General features: G+C 34.4%; 1 protein-coding gene across 1 annotated transcript in view; it reads left to right on the top strand.

Moving 5' to 3' along the window:
• The first annotated feature begins 6,766 nt into the window (after positions 1-6,766).
• Calcr (calcitonin receptor) overlaps positions 6,767-22,983 on the top strand; it is a 34,044-nt gene continuing 17,827 nt past the window's right edge. Inside the window, exons 1-5 of the mRNA XM_069997275.1 lie at positions 6,767-6,840; positions 11,762-11,915; positions 14,735-14,845; positions 17,140-17,252; positions 19,229-19,320. Coding sequence (XP_069853376.1) covers positions 6,790-6,840; positions 11,762-11,915; positions 14,735-14,845; positions 17,140-17,252; positions 19,229-19,320 — 521 coding nt within the window. The 5' untranslated portion in view covers positions 6,767-6,789. The remainder of the gene's footprint in view (positions 6,841-11,761; positions 11,916-14,734; positions 14,846-17,139; positions 17,253-19,228; positions 19,321-22,983) is intronic.

Here is a 22,983-nt window from a genome sequence, read left to right as displayed (position 1 = left end):
TATTTGTGAAGATAGATTTTCAAAATAGAGCACCAACACATTTGTTTAACTTAATCATAGATTTATCAGAGCTTCATCAAAGCAAAGACCTACAAACTTCTTATGGTGTTATAATAAAAGATAATGCTAATTAATCTGTATTTGTTTTTTACTTTGGCATTTTCTGCTAATAAAAAAGAAACCTGTTTCAATCTTAGAAATTAGTGGAAGATAACTATTAGTATAGCTTGAGTGTTTACTCTGTATTAGTATCAGTGATTATAATTAGAAGCAACAGATAATTTAACTGAGATTTTTAGGAAGCTCCAAATGTTACTATACTTCTAACAAGTGAATCTCCACAGAAGAGTAAATAATACTTAGTATTCCACATTTCACACTTTGTTCCAGTGAACTACCTCTTTGTTATTACATGAGTGTTCACAGGGATCCTATTTTGGAGAACATAATATGGACAATGATATTTCCATTTATTAAATAAACTCTAATTTTAGCCATAGCTTTTTTATATACAAGTGTGTCAAATGTACTTTTGTATTTTTTGAAACTATAGCCTGTTGGATGAGAACAGGACATTTAATTACAGCCTAATTATCTAATTTAGGTAGGTACCCAGAAAAGTTCAGTTGTTCTGGGATTCAAATAGGAATCCCTTAGTCCTTTGGCTCACTTTTTTTTAACCCTATAAACCACGCTGATTCCCCTTTCCCATATTTTCCACAGTAAATCACAACAAAACTTGCCACTTACAGTCAGGCATATTTAAAGTACTATAAATAAATGACCTTTCTGAAAATTCAAACTTAATCAGTCCAGACTGAATTTCTTTCTGTCCTCTTTTGGCAGTGCATGTGCTCTGACTAAGAACAGGAACTTGGGATCAGCCTACTTAGAGTTTCTCCAATATACTCAAAAATTCCTATATCTTCATCTTTGCTCATATTCACCTCTTATTTCTCATCACCCAAACTTTCACCTACTGAAGTTCACCTTTACCTTGAAATAGCATTGAAAGACTCCTCATAAGAGCATGCTATATTTTTAATTAAGTTTATTTGAATTCAATAGTTTCTATTTCTGCTTTCCTTATCATGGCTGCTGTTAAAGGTATGCATGGGGTCACATGAGGTGGACAAGGCTTGCCCTCAAATTATTTTCCTTTAAGTTATATTTTTATTAACCCTAAGTAGTTAAACAAAATAGTTACCATTCGACAATCAGTTTTTAAGATCTATGCATCTTGATCAATGTCTTCATTCTCTTTTCATCATTCTCCCCATCCCCCAAATTAGTTTTAATTAACCAACTTTATCTAATTATCCATTAACAATATCCATTTGAGGGGCTGGGAAAGTGTCTCAGTGGTAGAGTGCTTGCCTTGGCATGCATGAGGCCCTGGGTTCGATTCCTCAGCACCACGTAAGCAGAAAAAGCAGGAAGTGGTGCGGTGGCTCTAGTGGTAGAACACTAGTGTTGAGCTGAAGAGCTGAGGGACAGCACCCAGGCCCAGAGTTCACACCCCACGACCAACAAAATAATAATAATAATAATAATAATAATAATAATAATAATAATAATATCCATTTGAACAATGGCATACTTTTGACTTGCACATGATTTTGAAACATTTTTCTAAGATCTCACGTATGTAATGTTTCTTAGGGGTAATGTGTCTGTTTCACTCAATATATGCTTATTGAGTATTTACTGTGGTCAGTTCTCTGTATTGAGCCTTGTATTAATCATTCTTTAATGGACAGCTGCAACCAGAATGAAAGTCTAATTAGTTTGGAAGCTTCCGTGAAACAAGTTTACCCCACTGTTTAATTTTACATTTTATTGTCAAAGAAATACTGACAGATTTAAAACAATAGTATGAGTAATTTTTCTAACTTTGTCAAATCACTTCTGCTGTCTTTACCAGATTAGTATCTTAAGGTACTCTTTTAACCTTTTCTCCATAATAACTGAAAATATCTGATCACACTGAATAATCTCCATTATAGATGATTGGAATTTAGTCCTTAACTTTTAGACATAGTAATAGAAATGCTGTTGTGCTTTAAGATGACTTGAGAATATCAGCCATTGAATTGATAATCAGATACAGCAGAAATCAGGAATAATTGGAGACCCTGGTTAGCCAAGGAAACCTTGAAGAGATATGAAGAGTATAGCTATTCGATCTCCCTTTCATTCATATATTCAAAAGACATTTATTAAAAGAATCTGACCTGAGAGGATTTGGGATGCTGGTAGTCAGGACATTGTTAAGAAACAGTCCATGACTTCAAGGATCAGGATGATAGTTGAGGAGACACCTCTAAGGACTGGGAAAAGCACCCTAAAACTAGCAGTCAAATGTCCATTTGTACTTGTTAAGTGCATGACTAGAAACTAATCTAATCTCCTTGAACACTGATGTTGCTTTAATGACTAAAGCAATGGACATATATTGAATTGCCTAGCATGGTACTGAAATCATGGTATCTATAGTTGTTCTTTCAATGATGCATAAAAAGGAACTATGAAAGTCCTATGTACTGATAAATTAGGATGGTTCTGATGGCAAATGCATAGCTGTGTCAGGCCAATGGCATAAATCAAAGAAAAACTCGTGTTTCTCTCTATATGGTCTCATTTTCATCCTGTTTCACCTATCTGAACTTTTCCTCTAACTCAGTATGGCATGCTAATTACCAAGAGCAGCAGAGTTTTTAGCCTACTAGACCTAGAGTTTGGATTTTGATGCGCATTTTAAAGTCATGATGAGGAGCAGACAGTCATTGATACTGCTTGATTTGGCAATATAAATTGTTTCATTGTCAAGTTACTTCCTGTACTAATGAAGAATAACTTTCAAATAAGTAATGAAATGAAGCCATCTAAAAGAAGCCATTGCTTAGAAAACAAACTAGCCTACTCCATGGCTTTACAAGATGATCTATTCAGACTATATCTAAAGAAACCTACTAAATAGATCTGGCTTAGAATGAAATAACAAATATTAAATTTTGCACCAGTTCTAGGTGTTGATTGCACCAATACTTTTAGATCAGCAATGCTGCTGCCTTCTGGTTTCTACTCTACTCATCCACTTTACACTCCTTTTTCTCATAGGCAGGAGGTAATGGAGAGCTCCATGACAAATTATGGTGCAGAAGAGCAATTGCCTCTGAGAAGTCTTTTAATAACTTTGGGCTCTATACCAAAGCTTGGGAATGCCGAAGACCTCAGAAATTACTCTTTCTCCATGGGGTAGAAAGGAATAATATTTTTAAGCAAAAGGGCAGCTCATTCTCATGACTTATGAATTTAGTTAATATGTGGGTTAGAAACTGCATTGAGCGAAATAGCATTTTCCAAAGTGTCTTCTATAGATGTGTTTATAAATTGTTCTTCCATAAACAACAATCACAAAGTCTTTCATAGTTAACCAGATTTAGGGGATGAAAGCTTCAAGTCAATGTATAATTTTGGTACAGGAAAATTAGTCTTTATTGGAAGTGCTAATGTCTCTCATAAATCTTAAAAAGGAGTATATAGAACTCAGCTTTAACTTCCTAAACTTATCAAGCTGTGGAAACTTTATTTTATACTTTCCCTCATGGGGTTCCTAACTCTTCTATGGGACAGACTTGTAGAAATACTGACCTTTGAGAACAGATACATTACTTTCAGATACTGATATTTCATACTTTCCACAAAATATAAATAAATATAAATAATATAACTTTCTTTGTCAAGGAAATTTATTCCCTTTAAATGAAGATAATTCTACCCAATCATTATTGTTGAATTAGTGATCTGGATTCTATTTATTCACAATAGGAGTGGTTCCCACTGATCAACCCATCTTTGGAATATAGGAGTCTAGTTTTCCAAAGTGGATGTTAATGGCCAGTGCCCAGAGCAGTACAGATTCTGTTGTCCCAATAGTATTGAACCTCTAACAATGGTTTGTTTAATTTCTGATTTGTTTGAAAATTTGGTTCTACAATCAGAGTCCTACAAAGTTATAGACCTCTTCAATTAATAAGCAAAAAAGAAAGACTTTCTTGTCTAATTCCTCTCAGTGATTTCCAAATATTCATTCTCATGTCTGTTCTCATACTACTTTAATTCATTTTGGTTCATGGTACAATAGTGTATAGAGCTTTGAAACCACAGGCAGATGACTATACATATGCCTTTGAAACAAAGGCAGATAATTGTGTGTATACTGTAAAGATGGCAAGTCTTCAGCAGGTCCAGGCTCTTATAATGATACTATTGAGTCAAACTGAGCAACTTCTACATTACAAAATATCAAATGACAATATGTGGCATCAATATATAAGTATAAGACAATTCATTGACTAAGCATCCCATACTCACTTCCATTAAGAAGCCAGCCTCTGACCAAAATTAGATTTCTTGCTTGAACTTATTGAGCAAGATTTTGATGTAAATAAGAGATGTGATTTTTAGCAGGCTGCTGGTGGTTCATGCCTCTAATCTTAGCTACCCAGGAGGCTGAGATCTGAGGATCAAGGTTCAAAGCTAGCCCAGGCAGGAAAGACTGTGAGACTCTTATCAATAAACCACTAGGAAACAGGAAGTGGCCATGTGGCTCAAACGGTAGAGCGCTCGCCTTGAGTGTCGAGACAGCGCCCAAACCCAGAGTTAAAGCCTCATGACCAGCGAGAGAGAGAGAGAGAGAGAGAGAGAGAGAGAGAGAGAGAGAGAGAGAGAGAGAGAGAGAGAGAGAGAGAGAGAGAGAGAGTCAAGAGAGTCTATTGAGAGTCTATTTTTAACATTCTTTAAAAAATATTCCTATGTCCAACTGTGCACTCCTTAAATGCTCACCTGTTACTTTGAACATGTCCTTATGCATTAAAATTTTGATGGCTATGTAACACCTGTATATCTCGAGATGCACAGTGAGATATGCCATGCCATGCGTGCACTGTGTACTAATCTAGTCACAATAATTAATGTGTCCACCTGCTGCTGGTAGTTACACATATCCTGATTCTCTCTGATGATGAATCTCTGGACTACTGTGTGAAGCAGATCTTTAGAAATTCCAAAAGGCCCTTGCCCATGTAATTGTAAACCCTCTGTACAGTATTTTCACAATAAAAAAAAAAAAAAGAAATTCAAAAAGGTAGGGCGATATAGAAAGACCTAGTTTCAGTTTTCTGCACATGGATGGCCAATTTTTCCAGCACTAGTTGTTAAAGAGGCTTACTTACAACCTGTGTTTTTGGCTCCATTATCAAATATTAAGTGGCTATAGGTTTGTGGGTTCATTTCTGGGTCTTCTATTCTGTTCCATTGATCCTCAGACCTATACTTGTCCATATCAAGCCGGTTTTTTTTATTACTATGGATTTGTAATAGAGTTAGAATTTGGCATTGATATTCCTTCAACACTTTTCTTCAGGATAAGGATTGTTTTTGCTTTTCAGGATCTTTTATTATTCTGTATGAGTTTCAGGATTTCCTTTTCTATTTCTTTTAAGAGTGTTGTTGGGATTTTGGTGGATATTGCATTGAGTTTGTACATTGCTTTGGGCAGTATTGCCATTTTCACAATCCAGGAGCATATGAAACTTAAGAAATAGTTACAGGAAACCATGGGCCTATGTTTCTTTGGGTCTGGCTTACTCCAGTTAATATGACTTTTTCCAAGTCTTTCCATTTTCTTACAAATGAAGCCGTGTCCCTGATGGAAGCATAGAATTCCATTGTATAAATATTCTACATTTTCTTATCCATTCATCTACTGAGGGGCACCTGGGTTGGTTCCATATCTTAGCTATGGTAAATAATGCTGTAATAAACATAGTTGTGTTGGTAGCTTTAGTATAGCCTTGTTTGTAGTCATTTGGGCAAATGCCCAGAAGTGGTATTGCTGGGTCATAGGGGAGCTCGGTGTAGTCTTTTGAGAAACCACCATACAGCTTTCCAGAGTGGTTGAACAAGTTTACATTTCCACCAACGGTGCTGTTGTCAATGTATTTGATTTTGGTACCCTTGTATTGTACATTTATTTAAATTAGGGAAGGGAAGGGGAACAACAGAATGGTGAGACAAAGGACAAGGGCAGAACCAATGCAACAGTGATATACACAAGAAAATATGTTGTAAATCAGCTGTACAACTTGGGAGAAGGGTTGGAGGGAGAGAAATTAGAAGAAAAATGAGGGAAGGGGTAACATGGTTGACAAGAAATGTACTTATTATCTTACTTCTATAATTGTAACTCCTCTGTACATCACCTTGACAATAAAAAAAATTTAAAAAAAGAAATAGTTACAGGAAAAATATTCAAAGCTCTAAATAAGACTACTTTTGAGTTGAACTTAGATGGCCTACAAAACATGACTATTTAACTTTCACAAACCACAGATTTATGTTGCCTTAAGTGTAGTGTGTGCTGTCTTTGTGGATGCTTCCATTATTTTTGGTAGTTCCATTAATGACATTGATGTTGATTGCTCAAAGTTTCTCAGAATTTCTTTCATTCAGCCGAATATACAAAGAAATGTTGAATAGTGCCTAAGAGACAGCAAAATGTTCGACAGGAGGAACAATCTGAACAATGCACCTACAAGTATGTTTCAGTCATACTCTTCTTACTTACCTGTGTTCTATTTTAGGGCATCTTGGGACAAGAATGCTCGTCAAGCTGAAAAGAAAGAGAAGAAAAGGAAAAATGAGATGATGCCATACACTATACTGATTTAAATCCTTGTACTTTGGTATTTTTCTAGGCCAAAGGAAGATCTTCAACAACCAAAAATGAAGTTCATTTTTACCTGCCGGTGCTTTGCACTGTTTGTTCTTCTGAATGTAAGTAAAGCAAGACTCTTCTGAGCCATGTTAATTGAGATGGCTGATGAGAAAATAATGTTTGGGTGTGACTGGCTTGACATTTACAAGGTTAGGCATCGTTCTCCTAATGTGAAAACTAAGTTCCTTTAAAAAATCTCTTTTGTTAATATTTTGTTGACATGTCTCCCTTCTTAACCTTTGCTAATTGGTTTTGTGATTTTCACAGAAAAATTTGTTTTATTAGTTCACAAAAATTTAGTATTATTTTAAAACATCTCCATTATTATCTTCAAAATTTGTAATGAGAATTGACAATATTCTCAAATAAAATGTCAAGTTCAGTCATAATTTCTGAACTGTTCAATGCTTTTAAAACATCTGAATTCCATTGGTCTTATTAATAAATTTACATTTACTTCTCCCCAAAACTAAGAATTTTTAAGACTTTATATAGCATTATTATTCCATAACTCTTTTTCCAGACTTTAAAATCATGATTAAATTATTTAATTTCCAAAAGGTCTAAAAGATTTATCTAGCTAGAAGGGTAATCAAGTAAGAAGACACTATTAAAGCCTGCCTATTTGTGTCAACATTGCTAAACCATCATTACTTTAGCTTCAGTAAGACATAAAAGGGAGCTGAATAAATTTACATAAATACGTTGATCTTTATCCTCTTCACCACATCAGAATAGTATTCACCAATGGATGCAGCTGCCAGTAAGGAGTACTTAATATCTCATCCCATGAAACTGACCCAACCAAGGCTTATGTAGGATTTCAGGATTTCATTATTATTAATATGTAGTTCCAGGGTTATAAGTAACCCAAACTGTTTCCCTTTCCATTAGTCGAGAACAAAATTATTATACGAGTGTTCCCTAAATGTTAATTTAATTAAGAAATGAAGTTTTATTTTGTAATGTTATCTATCAAATAAATGGTTTTGAGAAATGATTGTTAATGAAATTTTTTATACCTCTTTGGTAATATGGATAGTTTATTTATCCTATCAGGCTGTTAGATGACTTCAATTTATCAAATAAATATTTCTTTTGCTAAATTACAGTATAATTTTCTAAAAGTTACCCAGTACTTGTAAATGCAGGTTATGTCATGCTGTTGGAAAACTATACAAGTTCCTCAATAAGAGGGACTGCCAGAATGTTTTATTTAGTCTATAAGTGTTCATGCCTTTTACGATATATGCAGAAATGCTGGAACTTCTGTGATTCTTATATTATGTTGTTATTTGTTTTAATTCAAATAAAATCCTATGTGATATAGTATATGTAATCATTTCTAAACTTTGTTTAATAAAAACATATGATTATATTGGATACCATGGGAGAAAAACTAAATACCAACAAAATAGATTGAACTACAGATAAACTTTGTATTTAGAAAAAAATAAAGCATGTCATTTTTTGTTTTTGTTTTTGATTTTTTGTCAGTTGTGGGCCTGAACTCTGGGCCTGGGCACTGTCCCTCAGCTCTTCAGCCCAAGGTTAGCTCTCTATCACTTGAGCCACAGCGCCACTTCCAGCTTTTTCTGCTTATGTGGTGCTGAAGAATCAAACCCAGGGCCTCATGCATGCAAGGCAAGCACTCGACCACTGAGCCACCTTCCCAGCCTAGCATGTTATTTTTATACAAAGTTGTGCCTAATAAGTTTTGCAACTTAAAAATTGAAAAATTCACATATGACTTTATTCATTATATACAGAATTACTTTATGGTTAGTGGTCACCTCTTGATTAGCAAATGTAACTGAACAGGGTATCTAAATGGTGTTGTGTTCTCTTTACTATGGAAAAAAAGAAATTCTATCCTCTATATTTGGACTACATACTTCATTTGGAAGATTTGTCCATAAAACAAAATTTGATACATACATTTTCTTCAAACACTTTCTTCCACTCTTCAAAGGAAGGAGCATTTTTTCTATGACACATTCTTTTTTTAAAAAAAAAATCTTCCTGAAGCAATCAGTAGGCAGCTTTCCTTTCTGCTTCAATGAGCTTGGACTATTACACAGGCAAAGCATTTTTCAAAGCTCCAAACCAAACCATTCTAACTGTTCTTCTCAAAGCTAACTGTAACCCAAAATACACTGATTGACATATCAAAGTAGGAACTGCTGTAGTGTGTGATCATTTCATAGTAGAATATTTTCCTCTCCTTTCAATGATGAGGATAGATAGAACATTCCAGAATGCAAGCCCCACGAGGTCAGAAACCTTGCAAGTCTTGTTCACTTTTCCAGAAGCTAGAGCTATGCAGAAGGTTAAAAGTATTTCTCAAATGACTCCATGATGTCTCAGCAGCTGATTACTGTTGTGGGCAGCTTGGCTGTCATATGTGTGGAGCCCTTTGCTTGAACTTTGGGAAGTCACATCGCATATATGATCGCTAAACTGCTACACTGGAGATTTTGGGTTGGTTTTTGACAAATCATGTAACATAATTTATTTGCAAAACTTGAACACTAGTCTTTATTGAAAGAATATGCCCTTGGTGTGTCGTTTCTATCACCATTTAATACATAGAATAGAAGAAATCATCTAAAATATGGATTCATATATTTATTGAAATCCCTCAAAAGCATAGTATAAACACAACACTTGTGATAAGTCAATATTTTTACATCTTTCACACTGTTTGATTTTTTTGGCAGGGGGGAGAGGGGTTGGTCATGGGCTTGAACTCTGGGCCTGAGTTGCTGCCCCTAAGCTCTTCAGCTCAAGGAGAGTGCTCTACCACTTGAGCCACAGCACCACTTCCACCTTTCTGGTGGTTAATAAGAGTTTCCTGCCTGGGCTGGCTTTGAACAACGATCCTCAGATCTCAGCCTCCTTAGTAGCTAGGTTTACAGGCATGAGGCACAGGTGCCCAGCATGCTTGATTGTTTTATGTAATAGATTTTTCTTTTGCCCCGCTATGATGACAATAATTGCTGAAAAATTACTACCTCAACACAATTTTTAGTTTATATTAAACATCAGAAAAGTTTTAATGAATTTTTGAAGTTTGTAGTGTTACTTTTAAGCAATAATAAATTTCATGATTGCAATTATATATGCATACAATATTTATATACCTGTAAGTATATACCCTTTTTTCTGTATATGTATACATACACATACATATATAACATACATTTTCTATATATATATGGATATATGTAGACAGAGAATGTATGTATGTCCCAATGTGTATATTATTTTAAGAATAAAGTTATCACACATTCATCTACCACTAGGAAATTTGCATCATCAATGCTCAAATATGGTAGACCAGGAGCAGACTCACATTGCAGTGACCCACCTGACAGCAGACTTCTGATTTCTCATTCCTTCAGTGTTAAAGCAATCTCTATTGAACCAAGCTCCAAACCAAGTTCATTGGAGTTTGTTTCAATATTGCAAGAATAGTAAGATTGTCATTGACATGAGGTTTACCTACTCTCACTAAGGTATTATTTCCATAGTATCAGATGTTAAGGCTATGTTACACAAAACAAAGATGTGATTGAAAAATGGGCTAAGTTTTTCACTTGATAACTTTGTACATACTATTCCTTCATGGAACCAACAAATTTCCAACTAGTCCAGGAACATTTCTTAATGGGTTTTCAGTCGTAGGAAAACAATGCTCATCTGGAAAAAAAAAACTTAAAGGAAATAGTTTCTAAAGTGCATGTAAAATTTGATTTGATGACAAAACTAGCCCAGAAGTTAATAATGCACAAATGACAATTTTCATATCAACTAAAGAATCTAAGAGTAAAAATATCTTTCTTAGATACTTCTTAAAATATGTCTATATTCTAAAACAACAAGCATCTAGAATAGATACATAAGCCATTAACATCTCTACTGTGTAAGCTCCGTGAGCTTTTCTTTCTTTGATGGCTCAGTAAGTTGAATTCTTAAAGTACACACTTACATATTTGTCCAAATCTGGATTAATTAAATACAAAAAATTAAACACAAGAACTCTTCAAGGTTTTTTTTTCAAGTTTCACAATCCTTGTTCCAATTCCTAATAGAATGAGAGTTACTCATGAAACTTTATTCTTTACAATTTATTGGTGTCAGGTTGTATGTTAAAAAAAATTGTGTTCACTTTCATGAGTAAAGGGTTTGCACAAAATCATTTTACTTGGTTCATTAATTTCTCTTTTTTCTATAATAAATTTAATAAATATTGTACGTTTAATGTTATCATAAAATGAGAACACATTAATATGTAATCTGTATATTCAAGGATAATATCAACTTTATTTACAATAAGTGTCCATTGTTCTAGCAGTAAAAAGAATCCATTTTTATTCAGACGCATTGTTGACATTTCTATAACAAATATAAATCAATCCATGTAGGTTGTGTGTTGGTGAAACCAATTTAAAGATCTCAAAGTCAATCATCAGAGTCCCCAAATTCCATATTTTGTTTGTTCTGTTGAATAAATAGAAAAATATGTCTGGCAGGGTGCATGATCCAATCCCAAAAATATTTACTGAAAAACTCAACCAAAGAATCACGTTTATTGCACTCTTTGTTTTTAGTAATGTGATCTGTAATTTGTAAGAGTTCAAAAGCAGGCAAAATTAACTTACTATTAGTGTTTTTGGAAACTAGTTGCTTTCCTTTGTTTCCATCTAAACTTTACAATGATAATCAAAGTGAAATAATCCTAGATGATAGAAAAATATGCATGTGTGGATGCTTAATACATCTTAGAAGTATTCTAAAATTAGTAAAGTTTATATATGAAAGACACATATACTTTTTAATTGTAAAACAAAATGTTCTACATGGAAATTATGTTTTTTCCTAAGAGGAAAAGTATTTGCAAATTTTTATTATCTCCATTATGCATGTATTCACCAATCCCTACTCTGAGTAAGTAACTGAGTTTCCCTTTTAATACAGCAACCAACCCCAATTCTTCCTGCCTCTTCAAATCTCACCTATCAGCCAATGGATCATGAGCCGTTTCTGTACATGTTAGGACGCAAGAAGTTGCTTGATGCTCAGTACAAATGCTATGAACGAATGGAGCAGCTGCCTCCATACCAGGGAGAAGGTAAAGAGAAAGACACATATGGAATTGTGTTTGAAACAGCATGAAGGATGTATTATCTTTCTTGGGTAAATACGTATTGAATAATTTAAACTTAATATTCCAACAGCTTTTGCTCCATGGTATAGTTGTGTATTTCTTGTGGCAGATATGCTTCATTTCTCAACTTCATCTAACTTCTTTTGAGCTAACATCTGCCCTCATGATAACATTACTGCAATAGCTCAGTACTAAGAAGCAGGAACATTACAGGACTGGGTGGGGGAGGAAGGGAACGGAAAATGACAGGAAAAAGAAGTGGAAAGTGGTGGGCAGAGAATGTGCCTGGGGTGGAACCTGTCAAAATCCTGTTACGTTTAATTAGACATACCTTTATTTAATTAGATATATACTTCATTAAATAGACATACCTTTCTTTTGCTGTCAAGTGGTGGACAATTCATGCTGTTACTTACTCTTTCTATACCCATTTTCCTGGAGAATTAGGATCTATCCTAGACAAGCACTGTATATCTATCACCTTCTCTAAAATGATCTTTTTGATTTCCCAAATATTTTCAGTGCTAAGTATATTCTATAATCTATAGAAGTCTCAGAAGAAAATAAAAGAGAAGCTGTAATAGTCTAGGACTTCAAACATTCTAACATAACCCTAATTTGTCAAAGGGAAAACAGGATTAAACACATTATTACTACATGTAGTTTGATTTAAAATAGTTTTTATTTCAACTTCTTACACTTACCTCTTTCCTTTAAACTAAGATCAAGTCAATTGAAAGACAAGTATTATTGTAACTGCAGTAGTTTCATTATTTATCAAGAATTAGAAAGGCATTAGTTGCAGCTCTGCCTGAAGGAGAAACCCTGTAGAAATGATACAACAGAAACAACAATCATAACAATAACAACAAGCCTTATATTTTAAGAGACCAAGTGAGTTCAGCTGAGTTTTAAATCACCTTGAAAAATTGAGTTTTTTATGGTATGTTCATTGTTTAAAAAAAATACCAAGTGCCAGTGGTTCATGCCTATAATCCTAGCTACTCAGAAGGCTGAAATCTGAGGATTATAGTTCAAAGCCAGTTCAGGAAGAAAAGTTTCTGTGAGACTCTCATCTCCAATTAACTACTAAAAAACTAGAAGTTGAGCTGTGGCTCCAAGTGGTCAAGTGAAAGTCTTGAGCAAAAAGAGCTTAGGACCAGCACCTAGGCCCTGAGTTCAAGCCCCACAACCAACAATAAATAAACAAACAAACAAAAATAAACTTTGAGAACTGCTCTTAGAGCCTGAAATTCTTTAAAGCATGTGGTAGGGTAGATTTCATTTTTGAAGATGGCAAGAAAATCCTTGGTGCCAATGTTGATGAACACATGAAGTGATCTAATTAAGTTGCTAACAAAGTATAATTCTAGACTAATAAAGCCTTTTGTGTGTGTTTTACCTACATGCTGAACATGCACATTCAGTAGGAACTTGGAAGAATTCCATCATCCTGCAATTAAGAATAGAGCTACACAAGGAAACTTTTTCAGATGCATGGTTGTTAGAATCCTTACAGTCCAAAGCCATATAGATGTAAAGGGAAGCCTTCACTGAGGGATAAAATTGTGTGTGCACTAATAGCATTTTTAGTAGTATTTTATTTTTTTAGTAGTATTTTAAAGGAGTTTTTGGAAGAAAAATTTAGTAATTTATTAATACATATCTTTTGAGGAAAAATGGAGTAAACCCTATAAAATAGTACATAAAGTTAATTCTTTAATTATGTTGCTGCTGCTTTCCCTTTTTTAAAAAAAATATTTCCATATCCCAATGGAAAGTTCCAGAACAAGATAAACTTAATTGTCCACACACAATTAAATCCCACTGAGTCAACACTTGTTGAGAAATTTTAATTGTATCTTAATTGTCTAATTTAATCTTTGCCTCTCAACCAAATTTTTGGTTGTGAGAACCAGATTGCTCAGGGCAAATTCCCTGTTTAAATTCTTTTATATCTTGCCAATTCCTAAATGTTATTGTTTATAAATAAAGGCATAATGTAAAAAGATTGATTAGATGCAATATGCTGATAAATATTGCAACATTTCTCCTCTAAGAGTATTCTCATCCTTGAAATGTATTTTAAATTTTTGAGGAATTAATTGATAGTAGGAATTTTGTCAATGCCTTTCAAATCCTTATGCTGATACTGGTGAGAACACATAGCATACCTTACAAGAATGGCAAGACCTATTAATCCAAATCCAGTTTTCTGGTTGGATATTTTACAAAAGAATAAAGTTTTTAAAAGTAAAACTTACCACATACCAGCAGTGGGCCCATGAAAATCCATTCTATTAACAACCAACCTGTACCTCAAGTCCACAATTAAATAACTATAGAGAAGACTAAAACATAATCTACTTGCTCTTTTTGATAAATTTTACCTTGGAACCTCTTACAGAGTAGAACTAGAACCATGACTGTCATCTCATGAGAAAAATCTGGTCATAGATAAGCTAAAGATAGTTAAGGCTATTTCAAAAGGTGATAATTGACTCTGAAACACAAACTGTCCTGACTGCCTCAGGGGACAGGTACATGTAAGACTGACTTCTGATTGATGTCTTTTAGTTAAAACCACATGGCTTCCATGCTTCTCGCTTGCTTGCTTTCTCTCTCTCTCTCTCTCTCTCTCTCTCTCTCTCTCTCTCTCTCTCTCTCTCTCTCTCTCTCTCTCTCTCTCTCTCTCTCTCTCTCTCTCTCTCTCTCTCTCTCTCTCTCTCTCTCTCTCTCTCTTACTTTGTCTCTCTCTCTTTCTTTTTTTCCTTAATAACCAGGTCTGTACTGCAACCGCACTTGGGATGGCTGGATGTGTTGGGATGACACGCCTGCTGGAGCCATGTCCTATCAGTTCTGCCCAGATTACTTTCCAGACTTTGACCCAATGGGTAAAGTATTTTCATGTTATATCCCCAGAGTTTCTGTAAATGGAATATTGTTTCATTGTGCAAGTACTACAAGGTGTCCTTATTTTTACAGTCATATTATGGGTTCATTATGCATATGAAATTCTAGTTTATAAAATTAGTTTTTGGGGGGACGGGAGGGGGTTGGGGGAGGAGATGAGAAAGGATGGGGAAGGGGAAACAAAGGAGGAGGCACTAATGCTTGATAAGAAATGTACTCATTACCTTGCTCATGTAATTGTAACCCCTCAGGTATGGTATTTTCACAATAAAAAAAAGAAACAATTGAGCCAATTGAAAGAACTCTCAGTAAAAAACAATAAAATAAAATTAGTTTTTCTAGGAGAGAGCAAGGGGAGGGGTGACATTGTTAAAAAATGTACTATTTATCTGACTTACGTAATTGTAACCCCTCTTGTACATCACCTTTGGCAATAATAACAATAAAGAATGCATGAAGAAAAACAAGAATTGTAAGATACACACACACACACAACGATGTTATTTTCCATATACATATAGAAATAGATATTATATATACTACAAAAAGAATGTTAGCCAGGTGCTGGTGGTTCACACCTGTAATCCTAGCTATTCAAAAAGCTGAGATCTGATTGAAGTTTGAAGCCAGCCCGGGAAGGAAAGTCCATGAGGCTCTTCACTCCAATAAACTACTCAGAAAAACCTGGAAGTAGCATTATGCCTTAAGTGGTAGAGTTAGCCTTGAGCACAAAGAGGCTCAGGAACAGTGCCCAGTTCCTGAGTTCAAGCCCCAGGAGCAGCAAAAATTAAAAATTAAAAAATTAAATTAAATTAGTTTTTCCAAAATTCTGTGAATACATTTATTTATGAGTTACATTTTCATATCTTAATTATTTAAACATAATTACTTATGATTATAATTAATTATAATTTGAAATATACCACAGATACAATATATAAGTCCCTACAGTAGATTGAGGGTTTTTTTTTAACCCCTCAAGAGTGAACTGAGCATTAACCACATATCCAGTAAAGGGTGTTAATTGGCTCTAGAATCCCAATGAGACTGGAAAAATGAGTTTGTCCCTGGTACAATGTTTGGAGGATATTTCCCTCAAAGATATCATTTGTTCCTAAAACCAAAATTCTACCCCTCAAAGGTAACGATGATTGAGGTGTAGTTGCAGACGGCCTCCTTTTAAACTAGGACACATCAGTTACTTCTGGGAATTCCTATTTTGATAGAAAAGTTTGGAGTATAATAAAAAGGCTTTGTAGAGTGCCCTAACTCCTAGCTACATTCTTATAAACTCTAAATCTATCTAGTGGTAATCCTTTAGGTCTTTAGTGACTCTTATCAATAAGTGATACTTCATTAATCTTAATTTGACAGCTGCATTAGAGGTAACTTGATTGGCACAAAGATCTGTTTGGCCATTGATTCTACCTGACCAGTTCCAAAGGAGCCAATGCCAAAATGGTGGTAAAATATTGACTCAAAGGTGAGGTTTTGATGAGCAAAATAGGCATTTCCAGATATAAGTGCATAATTTCAGACCAGTTTTTTTAATGGAACCCTCAGTCTTATAAACATTCCATTTCACACATACAGACACACACACACACACTATTTTTAAAACATCTTTATTCAACAAATTTAAATGATTAAAGATTTTAATATCGCACTAAAACCTACATCTTCATGATATGCACAAACCATCTGGCCTTTTAAAGGTTTGAAAGGTTTCATTTTAGGGAAAATGCTTGGTAAAAGATAAACAGTGAAAGAATAAAGAACAATATTGAAATTCAAAAGAGATAACTCTGCAGGAATATGCCAGAGGGTAAAAAGCACCATGTAACAAGGAAGCATTTAGAACCTTGCTAGCATCAATATAAACCAACAGTAATGGCACAGAGCCAAGATGGACGAAAATGGTTTAGAACAGGAGTTCTCAATCTTGATGCCCTTTGGAAACACATATAGAGTGTTTATAAATTTTATATTATTATGTATATTCACACATAATACTACTAGGATTTGAGTCTCTAGGGATATAGCCCGAGAATCTGTAAATTAGAAGTGGCAATACCCACTTCTGAAGATAAAATGAGACAATGCATATTAAAATACATTTAATATCCATCCCATCCATGTAACCTCTGTTGACTGATGTTCTCATTCATGGTCTACTGATTAACATTTTGGAATGGCTTTAAAGTTTTCAATTATGTTTTGCCCTTCTTGAGATTTTTGACTTATTAAGGTCACAACTGTTACATTTCATTAACAGAAAAAGTTACGAAATACTGCGATGAAAAAGGGGTTTGGTTTAAGCATCCTGAAAACAATCGAACCTGGTCCAACTACACTTTGTGCAATGCTTTCACTCCTGAGAAACTGCAGGTTGGTTCTATTTCAGATCTCAGTACTGGATAACAAGGCTCTTGTACATGGGGATGGATAAATATCTGCTGTTAAAACAAATTGATGATGAGTTATAAATTCTAGCATCTCTGCCATTAGAGGAAATAGTATGTCTCTTTTTGATTGCCACTCAGTGTTGCAGGGACTTCTGTGAGCAATGGAATCAAGCCATTGGACTATATAATGGCAATCCCTCTGAAGCCAGAAGTTGGACATTTTGAGACTCTCCCTAACATCTCTCTCATCCTGGAAGAGTGTGGTTTTCCCCACAAGTTACAGGCTAAAGGCTACCCTGCCCTCTCTTCAATTTCATTATCAACCATTGAGGAAATCCTTATTGAGGGCCTTCTCATTAGCCTGTTGATACACATAGAGCAGTTGAGATTATTTTCAGAAGCAACCTATTCCTATTCTTATTTGCTAATACTTACATCTTCTTAGCTACTAATGTTTTGAATAACATCTCAGCTTAGAAAAGATTATTTTGAGCCAATGTAAGGGAGAAATGTACCAGAAATCCTCTTCACCCTGAAAGGAGATAATGTTGATGTTTATCTACATTGTACAGATTTTTATCTGAACTACTCTTCAGGTTGCAATCTGATTTGATATTTCCCTCAAAGATCAACCTGAGTACTAATTAATTACTACATAAATTGCAAAAAAACAAAAGTGCTGCATGCATTTGTTTGCTGGTAAGAAGTTTGAAGAGTATATAATTTCTTTAGTAAAAACAAAATAATATATCCTATTCATATAAACTGCATAGAAAATGAAAGTGAACAAACTGGTTTTTAAATGGGAATTTCTTTGTACAACTAAATATAGTTTAAGAACACAATAATAGCAGCACAACTAAGATGAATAAATAGAATAGAGACCAGTTGACTAATAGGACATCTTGTGACAGGCTCAAGATAAAGGCAGCAAAGACAGTGACCTCTTTACAAATTAGTCAGCTCATCAAGCTCAAAGGCACCCTAATGGAAAGCTCTTTACTTAATAAAGTCGGATTGAAGTGACATGTCACCGAGTAAGGAATTTCCTTTGTGAATGCTGATTAGAATCTGATAGAAAAAAAATTAACTATGTTAACTGAATTGTTATAAATAATGCAAATTCAAATAAATGATAATCAAGGCTGCCAGGTTTAACGATCTCAGACACCCTGGCCACATCTGAGAAAGAAATAACTTTAAGACATAGAAATGTTCCCCTCAAAGCATCTAGTGTGAGATTAAAATGTTTTCCACAAATCCTTCTCACAAAAATTTCCAAAAACAAATCAACCAAGATATTAATTTTTAATATCTTTACACAGTTATACAAAATATTTCAATAGGTCTACCAAAATATATAACATCTTTCTCTTTGACCAATGGCTAGAAAAGAGAAAAACTTGACTTCTTCAATCAAATAATTACTGAGAATACTACTTTTTTTCAAAGGTATATTAATTGCTATGCAAAGTTGTGTCTATTTGCATCCTAGGTTTAAAAAGGCATAAAAAATCTGCCACCCTAACTGTGCTGCCTCTCAGTATATTCCTAATATTCCCAATGCTGAGAGTCAGAAGAATTTGGAAAATAGAATCTATTCTACCATTCAGTATCAGATAGAGCCCAGTCTAAAATAAGACCCTAGAACTGCCTGCATTATTTACTGGGCATAGCAGGTAACAAGTTTTATTATATCTAAAACTATTTCTGTAGTATATTTTAAACAAGATTTTCTTCATCTCAAGGAATTTATTCTTAAAAAGTAAATTGATTTATTTCTGGAAAATAATATGAATAAACAAAAAATTCATCCTCTAAAGTATTTTTCTAATTAGTAGATACTTTAAAGAAGGAAAACCTTTGTTGATTTGCACTAGTCTCTATACATCAAACTATTTCCTCTTTTTCTAGTCATTCATTCATCTATTTTTTTTTCTTTTAACATTTCTCTTCCAGAATGCATATGTTCTGTATTACCTGGCTTTGGTAGGTCACTCTATGTCAATCTTCACATTGGTAATTTCCCTGGGGATTTTTATGCTTTTCAGGTAAGCACATTTACAGCATCTGATTATTTATTTATTTACTTCCATACTTATTTGTCTGTCTGTCTAAGGGCTTTGAAACCAGGGCTTGGATGCTGTCCCTGAGCGTTTTTGTTCCAGGATAACATTCTACCACTTTGATTGACAGCTCCACTTTCAGTTTTCTGGTTGTTACTTGGAGGTAAGGGTCTCATGGACTTTCTTACCTGGGCTGGCTCAGTCTCAGATCCCAGCCTCTTGAGTAGCTAGGATTACAGGCATGAGCCACCAGCTCCCGGCTCTGATTTTTATTTTCTGTTGTAAGTCACTTAGGTAAATGGCATATTCTGCAAGTGTGTGATGTGTGGCAAGGCTCTTTCACAAATCCTAAGAGATACAAACAATTAGCATGAGCCACCAGCTCCCGGCTCTGATTTTTATTTTCTGTTGTAAGTCACTTAGGTAAATGGCATATTCTGCAAGTGTGTGATGTGTGGCAAGGCTCTTTCACAAATCCTAAGAGATACAAACAATTAAGAGTAATAAAGTAGCAAGAAAATGAAATAAGTTAAAATATGCCTTACTTTGCGGCAGTCAGGATGAATCCATAATTATTGTCAATAGCAATATACCTCCTTTCCAAAATAAGACAATCATGTGATCTAAAAATACATGGTGGTATTGTGGTAAAGGTTCTGCTTGCCATGGTTAAGGTTCCATCAAGTATTGAAGAGAGGATCCTCAACCTTCTCTTATCCCCACTTCAATATCTGAAGGCCATGGCCACTAATTCAAATTCATCCTACCTTTCTAAGCCAGGAGATTAGTTAATCCATGGCAGTGGTTAGCCAGAAAAGAAAAGAATAGTGTAGAATAATATAATCTTAAGTTGATATTTATTAAAATACCATCTTGAATGCCACACTTAGTGGCTCATGCATATAATCTCAGCTACTTGAGATAAGAGGATCACAATTTGAGTCTAGCTTGGGCAAAACTTAACAAAATCTTATTTCAAATAGAAAGAAGGCAATGTGGTTCTTGTCTATTAATTACAGCTATGTAAGAGACAGAGTGTATCATGCTCCCACACCTGCCCTGGGAAAAAGTAGAAGATCCTATCTGAAAAAAATAACTAAAGAAAAAATGACTGGAGACCTGGCTCAAATGTTAGAGTCTTTGGATTAGTCAGCATAACACCCTGAGTTCAATCCTCAATGAATGAATGAATGAATAGGCAAACTTTAATAGTGCTAAATAAAATTAAACCAGGAGATGGATAGTCACTTATTGACACAGCTTGAGCACAACTCCTAATTTTTATTTTTGCCAGTTCTAGGATTTGAACCCAAGGTCTGGATGATGTCCTTGAGCTTATTGGCTCTACCACTTGAGTCACAGCCACTTCCAGGAGGTTTCTTTGGGTGATTAATTAAAGATGAGAGTCTCATAGACTTTCCTTCCTGGGCTAGCTTTGAACTGTGATCCTCAGATCTCAGCCTCCTGAGTAGCTAGGATTACAAGCATGAGCCACCAGAGCCTGGATACAACAACTATTTTTATCTCAATTATTTAAAATCTTTGTCTACATCATTTTCAAGATTCTTGTAGCAATGAAATTAAATAGTAATTTTAACTGAATAGTGAATAATAACATAAGCAAACAGTCAATATCTGTTTCCATAAGGGCTTTAACAGAAGAAACCCTGAGAAAGAGCAAGGCATGATGAATTAATCACTAGAAGTGGAAGAGTATTTTCAATTATACTGATCAGAACATGGCAGAGTAATCACATAACATGATTCATTTTGTGATGTCTCATTTTCTCAATTGTTCTTCATTATGGTGAATAAATGCATCATCATGACTCTCACAGCTTTGATTAAAGAGTCTGCTACTAAGAGTTTTCTTTTTAAGTTGTTTATATAATATATAGCATATATTTGTATATATAGTATACCTACTATACATATATATAACCATAAGAAAAGTAAAAGAAAGTCCTCCATATTTGTAATCATACAAGTTATAGGTATAGTCAGGACTTCAAAGGTAAACATTACAAGAGCATTGGCAAAGAAAAGAAGGTCCTTTTACCCATGTTTTCTGTATCAAGTCACTGAAAATGGATAAAGGTATACCATATAAGCCAAGTAAAATAGCTTTCAACTCAAGTTAGACCCAAAACAAAAGTGATTCTGGTGAAGCTAGAGGGAGTGTCATGGTGACTGTCAGCACTGAGTTTGAACTAGTTATCTCTCAATTTCAAGGATATACCAAGACAGCAACTTAAGCCCCAGATGTTGGAGGAAGAGACAAGTCTTATTGATTTATCATCTGTATCTAATCATGAGAAGCTGGTACAGCAAGGCAGCCACTAGCTCAAGATGTGAATGAAATACACAGGTCACAATGGTTCACTTAACAAAAGATGTTATTCATAAATTGTATACTTCTGCTTAATCATTTTATTTAAAAATGTGAAAAGTCTCTTTTCTTAACATTAAATTACATTGCTGACTCTTCAACTTTTTTGTATATGTGTATATATATTAAAAATGATTCAATGATTCTGAAAATAGAAAGAAATTGTGACCTATCCTTAAATTTTACCTCTTAGTCAAACTTGTCTTAAATTTTTTTTCAGTCAACATCACTTTTAATATCTCTGCTGCATTTCACAGTAAAAAGTTTTTATCATTTGTGCACTTAAATGGCATCATTTATGTGAAACTTGAGCCAAAAAAATCCATCTATTGCTTAACTCTGTATTTTCAGGGTTATTTTTGCAATATACAAATAGTCAGTTTCATAAAAGTTTCATGAACTCAAAATGAGATGTTAGCTTGCTCCACTTGAGAGCTTCTGCCTCATTCATAATTATGCCATTGAAATCTCACTCTGAAGCCTGCAGAGCTCTCCACATGTGCCTCACAGGGTCAATTAGAAGGAGCAACCCTTCAGACACCCGCAAGCCAGTTGACTAAGCAGACACAGAGGAATTTGACGTTACTGAATACACAGGATGCTATAGAATAGCCCAGTAATTCACTAAAAATCTGAAATATGTGTTAAAGTGAAATCATTACAGATTACCCCCCAATTTAAATGTGCTTATACTTTGGCAAGACTAGGTAACCCTAACACAAATAAGAATCGTGCTCCCTGTACCACTGGATAGTTGATATATTGAAGTAATATATAAAATCTTTGTTATCTTAAATTTAAAAATTGAGTTGGGGGAGTGATATTGATCAAAATGCCATTGTATTCATAAATTGTTAAATGGCAACTTGTATGTACAACTAACAAGATAATAAAACAAAAATTGAATTTCTATACCTTCTGCAACTTGAGCAAAATAGGTGTGTAATTTAAATAATAGCAAAGTCAATACTAATGACCTAAGCTATTCTTTCTGCCATCTCCTGCGTGATGTGCTACGTGTTTTTTCTCTTATCAAGCTCAGTAGACTTTCCACGTGAAGCACACTGCAAAACCTAACAGTGTCTCTTCAAAGAACCCTTCCCTTAATTAATTCTACATTTGTATAACTTAAAGGGATTTTAGCACCTACTTTCACTTTTTTTATGAAGCCATCTTGAACACTGAATTCTATACGCCTCTATGACTGAAAAAAAAAAGGTTTTTAATGTTCTGTTTAAAAGTCAGGCCGGGCACTGGTG

The sequence above is a fragment of the Dipodomys merriami genome, unplaced genomic scaffold (genome assembly GCF_024711535.1).
Source record: "Dipodomys merriami isolate MVZ:Mamm:240054 unplaced genomic scaffold, mDipMer1.0.p SCAF_5, whole genome shotgun sequence".
Classification (NCBI taxonomy): domain Eukaryota; kingdom Metazoa; phylum Chordata; class Mammalia; order Rodentia; family Heteromyidae; genus Dipodomys; species Dipodomys merriami.
The sequence above is the reverse complement of the archived record's forward strand: the minus strand, read 5'-3'. Positions and strand labels throughout refer to the sequence as shown.